Source organism: Phoca vitulina, unplaced genomic scaffold (genome assembly GCF_004348235.1).
Source record: "Phoca vitulina isolate PV1807 unplaced genomic scaffold, GSC_HSeal_1.0 scaffold79, whole genome shotgun sequence".
Lineage (NCBI taxonomy): Eukaryota > Metazoa > Chordata > Mammalia > Carnivora > Phocidae > Phoca > Phoca vitulina.
Window position 1 is genome coordinate 1,662,966 of NW_022589782.1, and position 12,572 is coordinate 1,675,537.

Here is a 12,572-nt window from a genome sequence, read left to right on the forward strand (position 1 = left end):
ACACACACATACACGCGCTCGTGCATACCCTCACACATTCACACGCATGCACATGCATACAAATGCATGCACTCATGCACACACGTGCGCGTGTACACACACATACACGCGCTCGTGCATACCCTCACACATTCACACGCATGCACATGCATACACAAATGCATGCATGCACTCATGCACACATACGTGCGCATGTACACACACATACATGCACATACACACATACACGTGCTCGTGCATACCCTCATTCACACGCATGCACATGCATACACAAATACATGCACTCATGCACACACACACGTGCGCGTGTACACACATGCATACACATACACTCGCATGTATGCATGCGTGCACACACACACCCGCCAATCTCAGACCAAGGGAAGCCAGAGGCCTGTCTGCACACCTGCTGGGGCCACAGCCCAGAACACCTGCAGAACCCGCCAGGGGGAAATAACTGGCAAGACTGTCTACGGCCCATCTTCCCTCCACAGCCCTGGCTTCGCAGCTCTTCGTCCACTCCTCTGGAGTCACACCCCTGAAAGATCATGGATCCTTCTCAAAAGCTCTGTCCTTGGCCAAGGAACAGCCAGACTCACTTTATAGGACTGGAGCAAATCCAAGAAGAGGTTCAATTTCTCCACCACGTCATTCTCTTCCTGTTTGCCCTAGAAAACAAGGGTGGGTGACCAACACCGAGCACCACAGGACCCACAGACCCGGCCAGGGCCCCCCATACGCAGGCCTGAGCTGGCTCTTCCCCCCACAGCCACCAGCCAGCTCTGCAGAAGAGCCCCCTTCCCACACAAAGGCCCCCCAACGTAAGGCAGGGAAGCCACAGAAACCAGCAGCTGGATGAAAACTACATCCTCAGTTCCCAAGGTCATCTGTCCACTCGTGCTTGCTGTTCCACAGCACTGGGCCTCCCAGCGTGCCAAAGCCACAGTACAGTTGGGGTTAGGCTGGCTTCCTGGGAGCCCTCCATTCTAACACTGCTCACAGCCACATGTCCTGAGGGCTCTAGCACAGCTCATGTCCCTCAGCCACCAACACTTGCCGAGCACCTTGCCCGGGTGTTTGCTGAACACTTCCTAGGCATTCACCAAGCACCTCTCAGGTGTTTGGTGAGCACCTCACCTCTCCCGGGTGCAGTGTGGGCTCCTCAGAGAAAAGAGCCCTTTTCACAACCTCTAGAGCTCCAGCTATGGCTCAGCATGAAAAGCTCACCTCGGAAACCACACAGCGGACTGTGTCGAGGGTGCAGGCAGAAGATGGGAAGAAACGAGGAGGAGGAGTCTGACCGGGTTACAAGCACTGCCCTGGGAACCAGGGCTCCTGCCCAGGTCCTGCCAGCAACTCAGGGGACCCGGGACTCATGCCTGCCGAGCTCAGAGGTTCCAGGCCACTCATTCCCACACCCACAGCCAAGACTCGAGCCAATAAGGTCAAAGGAAAATAACAGGCATGTTCCAGGTCTTCTAAACCCGGAAGGAAAACACCAGAGGTCCACAGGTGCCCTGCTCCCGCCTGACTGGGCGGAGGGGCACAGGAGGACGGAGGTTCCTCGGTCTAGCAGCAGGTCACGTCACTGGCTAGGTCCCAGTTCTCGTTCAATGCCACACAAGACCCCAAACCACCACCTGTCAGCATGGAAAAAACAGCCCCCTCTCAGTCTCCGTTGTCCCGCTGGGATATAGTGACCTGGGGCCCCTAACAGGTGTTGGGGAGAATAAAACCAGGGTGTGTGGAAACAGAGTTAGGAAAACCAGCCCCTGGGTGTCTTTCCTCGTGCAGTGAGAGTGAACAGAACCCCAGCTGTGCTGGATGAAAGTCCTGACAGTCGTTTGATCCAGTTTCACATTAAAACTATATTAATTTCACTTCAACGTGAAAACCACGAGGAATAGTCAGGAAGTGGTACTTCCTCAGACATCACATTTCAAAGCAGCATCCGCCAGCTATCAGAGAATCTCAGAGCTTGGGGGTCAGCTTCAAACTATGAACTTGCACCACATCAGAAGCCTGAACCCTCTCTCCCTCTTCAAAGGCAGAAACACAGCATCCAAACCTCAGTCGGAAAACACGGGAGATGACAGAGTCAGGAGTTTCCGTTCTGCGGGACGCCTGGGGATTCACGGTGCACCCCACGCGCTCTCCCACCCCTGCCATGAGGCTACCTGTTGAACTGGGAGCTGTGTGGGCCCAGGGCCTAGGTCCTTGCAACCAGGACAGCTTCAATTTTAGGTTTTAAAATGAGCTTTGAGGAAAGTCCAACAGGTTCCATGAAAAGTGTCCGAATGACCTCATCCAGCCCTTGCTTCTCACGGACACGAAACAGGCCCAGGAAGCAACATACCCCGAGCACAGGCCCAGCACAAGACACTAGCCGAATGCAGAGCAGGCTGCCTCTCTCTGCAGCCGCACCTGCAACAGCACAGTGCTGGTCCTCCCCGCGGTGGACACATGGGCACCTGGCAGGCCTGGGGAGGGACTGGGCCCGGCGCCAGTTCTGAGAAATGCCAACACCCTACACTCAGTTTCTAATGGGAACACACAGGCACCGGGACCACAGAGGAAGAAAACCCAGGACTTTCCGTATCAGCCAAGATCAAATTTCCTTTTTGGAACTTAGAGACGTCCTGGGCCTCTGAGGGCCCCACCTTGAGCCTGAAAATCCCCCAGCTCCACGGTCGGAGAGTCCACCACCGTCGCTGTGTTCTCCAACCTGCTACTAAGGAGCTTCGAGCGTCAGACAGGCAGCAAGTCCCTTCACAGGTACACCATTTTAATTTATTTACTACCAGCCTACAGACCATTTCCCCAAGAACCAGGCCACAAACGCTCACCCTCAAAGTCACGCAGGGGTTTTATAGCATAAAAGCACCCAGATGAGCCTCTCCGCCTGCCAGTAAACTGTGGACCTTCAAATAGATCCCCAAGGACCACAAGGCCCCTGCGCGTGCGGCAGAAGCATTTCTGGAGGCTAACTGGGTCTCTGCAGGGAATGGAGATGGGGCTCTCTCAGGGCTCTGGAGTTTACTGTCCTGATAAGTTATCGAGAAACCAAGTACTTGCTGACTAGGATAGCAAAGTGGGAACTACCTGGTCCACCCAAGAAGCATCCGGGGAAGTCCGAGATTACATTTTCAAGGACAGATTACAGCTTCTCATCTCAGCAAAATGAACCTTCAAAGGACCAGCACCCAGTCTCTTTGTCATGGGCAACCATCTTCAGAGCGTCAGGGGCTCACAAGGAGCCACTCGGAACACATGGGGACATGCAGTTCCAACCGAGACCAGCACCCACTCACTCCAGACACAGGACTCCAAAGTCCACGTACAAAGATGTCCCCGCTTCCGTTCCCCAGGGACAGGTGCTCTTCAGAACGGGCACCGAGCACAACAACGTCACTCACCTGCTGGGCAGCTTTGTCAGCAAGCAGTGCAAATTCAATGGACAGGCCTCTCAGCGCCTGTTTAAGGGACCCCCACGTGCTGCTGTTCAGAGAGGCCCAGGAGGGGAGCGGGGTCGTGTCAGACCCCAAAGCACTAAGGGAAAAAGAAACAGAGGAGACAAGACACTCAAGGCCTGGGAGCTGAGCTGGCCATCCAGCATGACATGTCGTCCCAGGGCAACCTCTGCCACGCGAAGAGCGGTCGCTAGGGACATCTGAGCATCTGTCAGAAAGCCAGGACCTCAGCCCCCGCCCCAGGCCTCCTGAGCCAGTTCTGGTCAACAAGCCCCCCAGGGATGGGTGTGCACACGTGGGCTCGCGAGGCAGAGTTCTCGAGACTGAGGAGGAGGGTGCAGTCCTGGCTGACCGTCCACTGCCCCTCCACACAGAGGTGCGTGAACAGTTCGGGCCGTCCTTTTCCAGTCTAGTCCTGACAGCAGGGAAAACGCCGTGTGACCAACTGGCACACATTCGTGTGTTTAGGGATCCACCCTTCCCTGCCTAAATTCCCCCAGTTGTCTTCTTCTAAATTCCATAACCCATTTCCCCAGCCCTCTCCTTCGCCCTCTAACAGTGAAACTGGTCAGAACGGGCGTCGCTGTAGTAAAACGCCTTCTGCCACCAAGTCTGCAGACCCCCCCCCGGCGGGGCACCTGCCTCAGCTCCTTCCCGAATACGAGAAGGTCAGCAGCATTGTCGACGGCCCTCGATGCAATCCGCTCAGCCCGGTCGCGAAGCCTGTGGAAGCTGTTGCAGATGTTCCGAATGAGCTCCCGGCTGACGGCTAACTGAGTCTGGATGTCGGCCGGGAGGAAGTCCTGGCAAGGAGGACAGCAAGGCCACGCATTACTGGCCGTGAAGGGCCTTCTGGAGACGACGCCCATCAGGACAGGGAAGAAGCCCGGTGACAGAGCAGCGTGTGGGCCCAGACGCCAGGCCACGTGGGGCCTCACGGGACCTCCCTTCTTGTCCAAAAAAGAAACAGAAACCAACATCACACATATACCACAAACACTAAGCTGAGTGGCCCCAGGAGATGGCGATTCTAGCGTCCACTGAAAGCGGATCCAACTGGAGGTCCTGCCAGAACGCACACTCCGATAATAACCCTCACGCTCAAAGTGACTCTCCGCATGAGGGCAAGGCCTCCGGGAGGCCGCATGTCTCCCCCAAGAGTCACTTTTTACCAGCTTAACTATTAACTACCCAGGTCATGAACTACTCTTTAACACTAACTACATAACACTTAGAAAACAGGAAGCTTAGGGAATGGAGTGGGCACGTGGGCAGGAGTCCGTACTTCCATACGGAGAAGCACTTTAAGAAGGAAAAGGAAAAAGCTACCCAGTAGCCGCCACAATCCTCTTTAGAGAAAGAAGAGATGTGCTAAATTTTACAATAAACCAATGCAACACTCCCGTCCCCTCTGAAATCCGAGAGGCTAGTGACCCAGCGGGAGTCCACCTGAATCACAAAGCCTCGGAGATGTGGCAGGAGAGCTGGCCGGCTTCTGTGGCCAGACCATGTTCAGCCCCCTACGGGTGGGCTACTCTGTGGTCTGGGACCTTGGCAGCCTCTCGGGGCCCGTCTCCCCATCTGTGAAGTTGGCAGGACACCGGCTGTGTGTCCGAGCAGGTGAAAGCAGGTGAAATGAGGAAAGCATGCGGCGGGCCTCAGCGTCATCCCCAGCACGCGGTCAGGCATGGGGTCAGGCGGTCACTGCCTGGACCGGAGGGGGCGCGTCACGACGAGCAAAGTACCTTGGCCCGAGGAGCCAGCTTACAGTTCATGAATTCATCTCCAACACACTGAGCTGATTCCTTTAACTTGTTCTGCACGTCCTGCAAAAGGAAACAGAACAGCCAGCTCTACCAAGCTGCAGAACAGTCTGTATGAGACCGAGGAGGTCAGCAGGAGGCAGGAGACAGGCCTTCCTCAAGAGGAACGTGCTCCCATAGGAGGGCTGTCACACAGGCATCCCAGAACATCTCGTCACTGTGTCTCCCCGGACTTCTTCCCATTGACCTTAACCTTTAGGGTGGCTTTCCACAGCCAGGAAAGCCTGACTTAACAACACCGGCACCGCAAAACCTCCAGCTCCAGAGGGCAGCTCTCTCTCCAGAAACACAGGAATCCATCCACAGAGCAGAAAGGACCTCCGTGCCACAGACGTCACATCCTGGTAGGTCCCACCACGTGGGGCACAGAGACGAGCTGAGGTCTCCTCCTTCCTTCAGACAGACCCACAGGACCCAGGCCCACAGAGCCCCAGGAGGGCCGGTGGGCAACACACAGGCCTCCTTGGCAAAGCCATGTCCAAGACCGGGACCCACAAAGAGCCACGGGAAATAGAGGCAGAGAGCCTAACCTGCAGCTCTTCATGAGTCAAGGAGTTCTAGAATTTCAGAGATGCTTGAGGATCATCTGTCCTAATTTTCTCATTTTACCAGAGGAAACGGAGTCAGGGAGGTCCCAGGGACAACACCCTATCTGCGTGAGGGCAAAGGGTCAGAGGAGCGTCACACCAGGACGGGGACGCCACCCAGCTCTGTGCCGTGTGTGCAGCTCCCAGGCCCCCCCGCACTCCTCCCTGGCAGTAAAGATCCCTGCACTGAAGGAACCTGTCCGCCCAGGGCTCAAAGGCCCACACTCCCAGCTGAAGGGCAGACGGTCACAACAAGCGTTCACGGAGTGCCTGCTTCACGTCCCATAAGAGGGGCGTCTGAGCTAGCAGCAGGAAAGCCGTCTCCAGGGGACCCCAGGCCCCTCGGCCTCACAGGGTGTCTCTGCCTCAGCGGCTCCGCGATCTGCGTCCTGCGGTGGGAGAGGGTGGGACTGAGCCCCCCCAAGTCCCTGCTCAAGAAGGGCTTCCCTCGGACAGAAGATGACCCATCTGATTCCACGGGTAAAGCGGCCTCATTGGAGCCCCTGCCCCCACCCCTCTCCCTAGGCGAGCAGGCTGCCCTTGGGACAAGGCAGGGACGTCCTCCCCAACCGGGAACAAGGGTTTTGCCTCGCTCCCCGAGGCTAACACACACAGCACAACAGCTGACAGACACGGCCACTTGGTTTCTAACAGAAATTAACGTCCACGGGACACAGTGGGTCTATCCTGCAGCTCTGGGAGAAAGACTCCACTCAGTCTTCCAATGGCACATCATCAAAGTGGCCTCATTTGTTTTCCGGGAAACACCCATAGCAATCTGGGGTCTCCGGCACTTCCGTAACCCTCCCAAGCAAAGCCTTCAGGGCGACAGTGCTCAGAACCTCCAGCTGACACACCGAATCCTGCCAAGCCAAGGATGCCTCCTGACATCACAGCCCCATTATCTGGGAAGGAAGTAAATCTCACTTGGGGCAGTCACGTGAGCAGGAGACTCCGTCAGGGCACCCAAGCCAAGGAGAGCAAGACAACAAGCAAATTTAAGAATGCCAGGCAAGGGTGCCTGGGTGGCTCAGTCGGTTAAGCGACTGCCTTCGGCTCAGGTCATGATCCCTGGGTCCTGGGATCGAGCCCCATGTCCGGCTCCCTGCTCGGCGGAGAGCCTGCTTCTCCCTCTCTCTCTGCCTGCCTCTCTGCCTGCTTGTGCTCTCTCTGTGTCAAGTAAATAAAATCTTTAAAAAAAAAAAAAAAAATGCCAGGCAGTGTAGGGAACCTCAGGCCCCACCTGCGACAGTGAAGTACTCACAGGGCCACTGAAGGACAGGAACAGCCGGAGGGCCACGTCCTCGGAGAACGGGGGGTGCCGGGCCACCAGGTTAATGAAGCGCCTCAGCGCCCTCCGCCGGGCCTCGATGAACTCCCGGTCGGCTGCGGGCAGAGAGCATGGGGTCGGCAAATAGGCTGGGCAGCACCCCCACCCCAGCCACCGCAAACACGCTCGGGTGCAGAAATCTGCCAGGAAAAGCATGGGTCCCTTTTGTTTGAACCAACAGTGATCCACCTCTTGCGGACCCCCGACAGGCAAGATGGGCACTGCTCACTGTGAAGGAGCAGGGTGGTTGCACTCCCGCCCCCCCGGCCGACCTGGCCTTCCTGGGCACGTCCCTTGCCAGCCAGCCCCCCAGCTTTACCTCCCAGCACTCTCTTGGGCGGCAGGGCCGGCACCATGCGGTAGGGGAACTTCTGCAGCAGCATGTCGTGGAGAACCACGAAGTCATTGTACCGTCTGTACACAGAGGCCCTGAAGCGCTGCAAGAGAACGGAGGGCCCCGTGCTCAGACGCCAGACACCTCCCCTGCCCCCCACTCCCGCCACCAAGCGGAGCCCGCGGGAGCGCTGCGGCTGGGGCCTCACCCTGCCTCGCCAGGCTCTACCGAGGACAAGCCCCGTCCTCCCCGGCGGCACGCTCCCGGCTCCCACCGCTGCATGGCGCGAGCGTCCTGCCCCGCCACCCGTCACTCGGGCTCTCCTGAAGACCCCGGACTTCCGGCAGGAGGCTGCGCCCGCACAGCTGGACCCACCCCCCATTAAAGGCAGCCGGTGCGAGCGATGCCCTCTTCACTGCGTCCCACGGGCGCCCTCCCGAACGCGGTCACCCAGCGCCGGCGCGACAAGCACGAAGGCCTCCTGGGAGAGTGCCGACCGTCGTGGCAGACCAGACACCGCCCAGAAGGCCAGACAAGTGGACGTCGGACGCCCGTCACGGACAGACCCGCGGGCTCGTGAGCACCAGCCCCCACGCGCAGAGAAACCCGACCTGGCTCCATGTCCAAGCTCACACGACATGCGCGTATGAGCATCGGTCCCGGAAATCGCACACACTGTACTGCTTGTAAATAACGCTGCTCAGGGACAGCAGCCAGTCTGACCCCGACGACCGGACGCCCTGGGGACACAGAGCTGTGCACACAGCACAGGAGGGCCGGCTGCCAGGGGCTCGGGGCAGAGGGATGAACAGGTGGGACGCAGGGGACCTTCAGGGCCATGAACACTGTGGGACACATGGCGGGGGATACCAGCTGTCACCGTCCAGACCCACAGAATGCGCACCCACCCAGAGGGACCCTCGCACCGACCGTGGTCTCTGGGTGACGACATGTCCACGTGGGATCACCGGTCGTGATAAATGCCCCGTCTGGGGGACACTGATCATGGGGCAGCCTGTCCTGGGGGGGAGGGGGGCAGGGGGATATGGGAAATCTCGGTTCCTTCCACTCAATTCTGCCGTGAACCTCAAACTGCCCCCCAAAATATAACGTCCATAAAAAAAACCATAAGCTCTACGAGAGCCACGAAGGCAGGCGGCCGCCCTGCGGGGGACAGCACACGTCGTGCCACGTCTGTACCCACCGCGGCCTCGGGTGAGCGGGGTGCTGCTGGGGCTGGAGCAGCGCATGCCGGGAGGGGGCCCGGGCAGAGCGGGGACAACAGACGTCCTGAAGGAACGGGGCACCTGAACGACACGGGAAGGGCCAGCTGCCAGCGCCGTACAGGGGAGGGCAGCCCCCGATGCTCGGAGCCACCACACCCTGGACCGCATCCCGGGCCGCGAGGCCGGAAGGAGACATGCCCGCGCCGGCTCCAGCCCGCAGAGGAAGGGGCTGGGCCCCCCTGACCCGCCCTCGCCCGGGGAGCAGCACCCACAAGCGCACTAGAACAAAGCTGACTCGCCGACTTCGGTCTCTGCAGCTTGAGAACACCTTGAAACAAAAATCCTGTGACTGCCGATTCCCACAGCACACGCACACAGCCATTCGGTTCGGAAAACGTGCTTCCTCCCCGGGATGACAGAGACTCTTCCAAGCGAAGCCCCACAGCGGCAGGACTCTGCGCGCCCGCGGGGCCCTGCTCCGCCTGTCCTTGTGTGGCCCCCACTGACACAGTGGGACTCCACAGGCCCAAGGATGCTGTCGGCTCATCGATGACTTAATCCTCGGTTTCCGAATAAAAACTACCCCCAGGATCCATTCTAACAGCACCAGGATATAGAAAGAGAACGGAGGGGCACCTGGGTGGCTCAGTTGGTTAAGCGACTGCCTTCGGCTCAGGTCATGATCCTGGAGTCCCTGGATTGAGTCCCGCATCGGGCTCCCTGCTCGGCAGGGAGCCTGCTTCTCCCTCTGACCCTCCCCACTCTCATGTGCTCTCTCTCTCTGTCTCAAATAAATAAATAAAATCTTTAAAAAAAAAAAAAAAAGAAAGAAAGAGAACGGAGGAAGGGACGGAAGATTAGCACTGCAGATGCCACCCTGTCTCTGCACAGACGCACAGCCGGGTGCCCAGCGCCTCCTCGACTCCGGGATCGGGGGGGCCCCTGACAGCGCGGGCAGCGTCCTTAGTGGGGATGAGATGGGACACACACCAATCCTGCCCTCCGAACGGGACCCGAAGCCCATACTCTACCCTCAGGGATTTCCCACCACTGCAAAACCACATCAGGCTGGCCCGCTGCCGCGGCGTGTACCCTGCAGACTGGATAAGCTCCTCCGAGCAGCATCCCAGCATAGGGATGGGGGGGAGGGCAGGCTATGGAAACATGTGTTGGGTGGCTTGGCTCTCGGCGTCCAGTTTTGGATCTTCCCTTTAAGCCCAGCACACGGATTCTCTCTGCGGCCCTTCTCCCCCTCAGGCCACCCCCGCCCCGCCTCGTCTCCCAGCAGGCACACCCCGTTTACCCCTCACCTGGCTGGAAACCTCGTATTCCACATGCTTCAGGAAGAGGCCCTTCTTCTCGGGAATGAGCTCCACCTGCACGGTGTCCCTGGCCAACAGCTCCTGCAGCGTGTACGACAGCAGCAGCGGGTTCCCCTGCGGCATCTGCATTCGACTGGGGTGTGGGTCCCTCCGCTCGCTGACCTGGGGCGTGGGCAAGTCTGGAGAAGGGAAGGCGAATGGCCAATAAAAACAGCTGCTCAGAAAGTGGAGGCTGCCACCAGCCAGCCCTCCCTCCACCGTGTGCTCACTCAGCACCGGACTGTGGCCACATCAACCCCCTTCATTCATGCCGCGGAGCTAGCGCTCAGGGGCACCTCCTTCTGCTCCTAACAATCACCACGCCGTGATGTGTCCACCCACCTATGAATCAGCAAATACACCCGCAGATCCAGGACCAGTCGGATCTAGTTTTCAACTTGGGCAGAAAAAAAGTGAACTATTTACAAGTTTCATGGAAAAGAGCCCTCCTTTTCTCTAGAGTCCAGAAGAAGGTTAGAACTAAAGAAAGAGCCATATAATTTCTCTGTCCCACTGTTTTTACAGTGAACACACATTACTCCGTGTGCCAAAACATTCCAATTCCATGTAGGTAAAAAACCTACATGCTTGCTTAGAGCTAGGATTCCCAATCACACAAGTCAAAGAATCATACCCTCAAACCTCAGCTTCCCTACAGATAAGGAGTCGCCCACACCTCACTCACAGAGCAGCAAAGGGCAGATCAGAGAGATCACAGGCTAATAAATACGGAAGTCACATTAAAAAGTCTGTTTGGGGGGTGCCTGGGTGGCTCAGTCGTTAAGCGTCTGCCTTCGGCTCAGGTCATGATCCCAGGGTCCTGGGATCGAGCCCCGCATCGGGCTCCCTGCTCCGCAGGAAGCCTGCTTCTCCCTCTCCCGCTCCCCCTGCTTGTGTTCCCTCTCTCGCTGCGTCTCTCTGTCAAATAAATAAATAAAATCTTTAAAAAAATAAAAATAAAAAAAATAAAAAGTCTGTTTGGTTTTTAGTACAGAAAGTTCTAAAGAAAGTTCTTTTTGGTTAAAAAACATAGTAAAGTTAAGGTACCCCACAGAGGGAGAGGGGGTCTTACTCTAACCAACACTGCTATAAATAACCACAACAAAATGTAGATTTCTTTCCTCTTTTTTCCAAATTTTCTACAACGTGGTTGTATCATTTTTTATGATTTACTTTTTTTTTTTTTTAAGATTTTATTTATTTATTTGACAGAGAGAGGGAACATAAGCAGGTGGAATGGGAGAGGGAGAAGCAGACTTCCTGCTGAGCAGGGAGCCCGTGTGGGGCTCGATCCCAGGACCCTGGGATCATGACCTGAGCCGAAGGCAGACGCTTAAAGACTGAGCCACCCAGGCGCCCCCATGATTTACTTCTTAAAACAACACTTCAAAGTAAGATTGTGGTTTATATTCTAAACAGAATTAATGACGAGATTATTTTCATCTGTGAAATTACTCAGCATTTTAGAATTTAAATGTAGTTGCCTTTAATTGACCTTAAAGCTTAAGACAGAAAATAAAGCAAGGCCTTAATGCTTACTTGAGAACCCCAAGGGCCTCATAAAAACTCCACACAAAAACTCAGTACTGCGTTCTCTAAAGCAGTAAGCTCCCAAGTGAGGGCACATACCCTAGGGTGAAAACCATCCACAGGGTGCAGGAAGAAAACAGAAGCAAATCTAGTTGTATTTTCATCTCTCGTTTTACACTTTACATTCCTGTGACATCATTACATACATAATACAGTAGTACAGCTCATGCATGTAACTCACTAAAACTTGTACCGTGTAGATGCAGATGCACACGTGTGTATGGTGTACGTGAGTGTGAGGTGTATGTGCATATGCGAGTATGTGTGCACAAGTGAGTGTATATGTGTGTGTGCAGAAGGGAGCGTGTGCACGTGTGTGTGTGTACATGGGTGTGTGCACGCATGAGTGTGACTATACGTGTACACAGGGAGTGTGTACATGTGTGTGCATGTGTGTAGGAGTATACATGTATATGGGGTGTGTACATGTGTGTAAGTGTAAATGTGCAAGTGTGTGTATATAAGCATGTATGTGAGTATGTATGTCATGGGTGTGTACATGTATGTGTGTACATGTGTGTATGTGAGTATGTGTGCATATATTAAGAGTCCCTAATATCTTAATGGCCAAAATGTGGAGACCACAGCTCCAGAAGGTTCTCCCATCCTAATAACCCAGCCCCCTTCTGTGTAAAAATATTTTGATGGCCTTAAACTGTGTTTACCCAGTCTCTTTAGGGACCACATGTACTCTGGGTCAACGAGCCAACAAGTGTTTCTCAAGCACCCACTTGAGTACAGCCACGAACAACACAGGGTCACTGAGCTCATTAATAAACATTAAGCACACGGCTACGGACGGTCCCCAATGCTGGGCACAATCCGTGAGGATCCAAACTCCAGGGCGAATG

General features: G+C 56.0%; 1 protein-coding gene across 4 annotated transcripts in view; it reads right to left on the bottom strand.

Annotated features, from left to right (window-relative positions):
- The window catches only part of SNX8 (sorting nexin 8), a 39,753-nt gene that overhangs the window by 6,936 nt on the left and 20,245 nt on the right, over window positions 1–12,572 (bottom strand). For 3 of the 4 annotated variants that reach the window (XM_032394165.1, XM_032394164.1, XM_032394163.1), the window contains exons 2-8: window positions 10,081–10,271; window positions 7,530–7,647; window positions 7,145–7,266; window positions 5,216–5,296; window positions 4,113–4,273; window positions 3,417–3,549; window positions 600–668 (exon numbers count right to left, since the gene is read on the bottom strand). In XM_032394165.1, the coding sequence (XP_032250056.1) occupies window positions 600–668; window positions 3,417–3,549; window positions 4,113–4,273; window positions 5,216–5,296; window positions 7,145–7,266; window positions 7,530–7,647; window positions 10,081–10,271 (875 nt within the window). The remainder of the gene's footprint in view (window positions 1–599; window positions 669–3,416; window positions 3,550–4,112; window positions 4,274–5,215; window positions 5,297–7,144; window positions 7,267–7,529; window positions 7,648–10,080; window positions 10,272–12,572) is intronic. The other variant, XM_032394166.1, reaches the window with a different exon arrangement.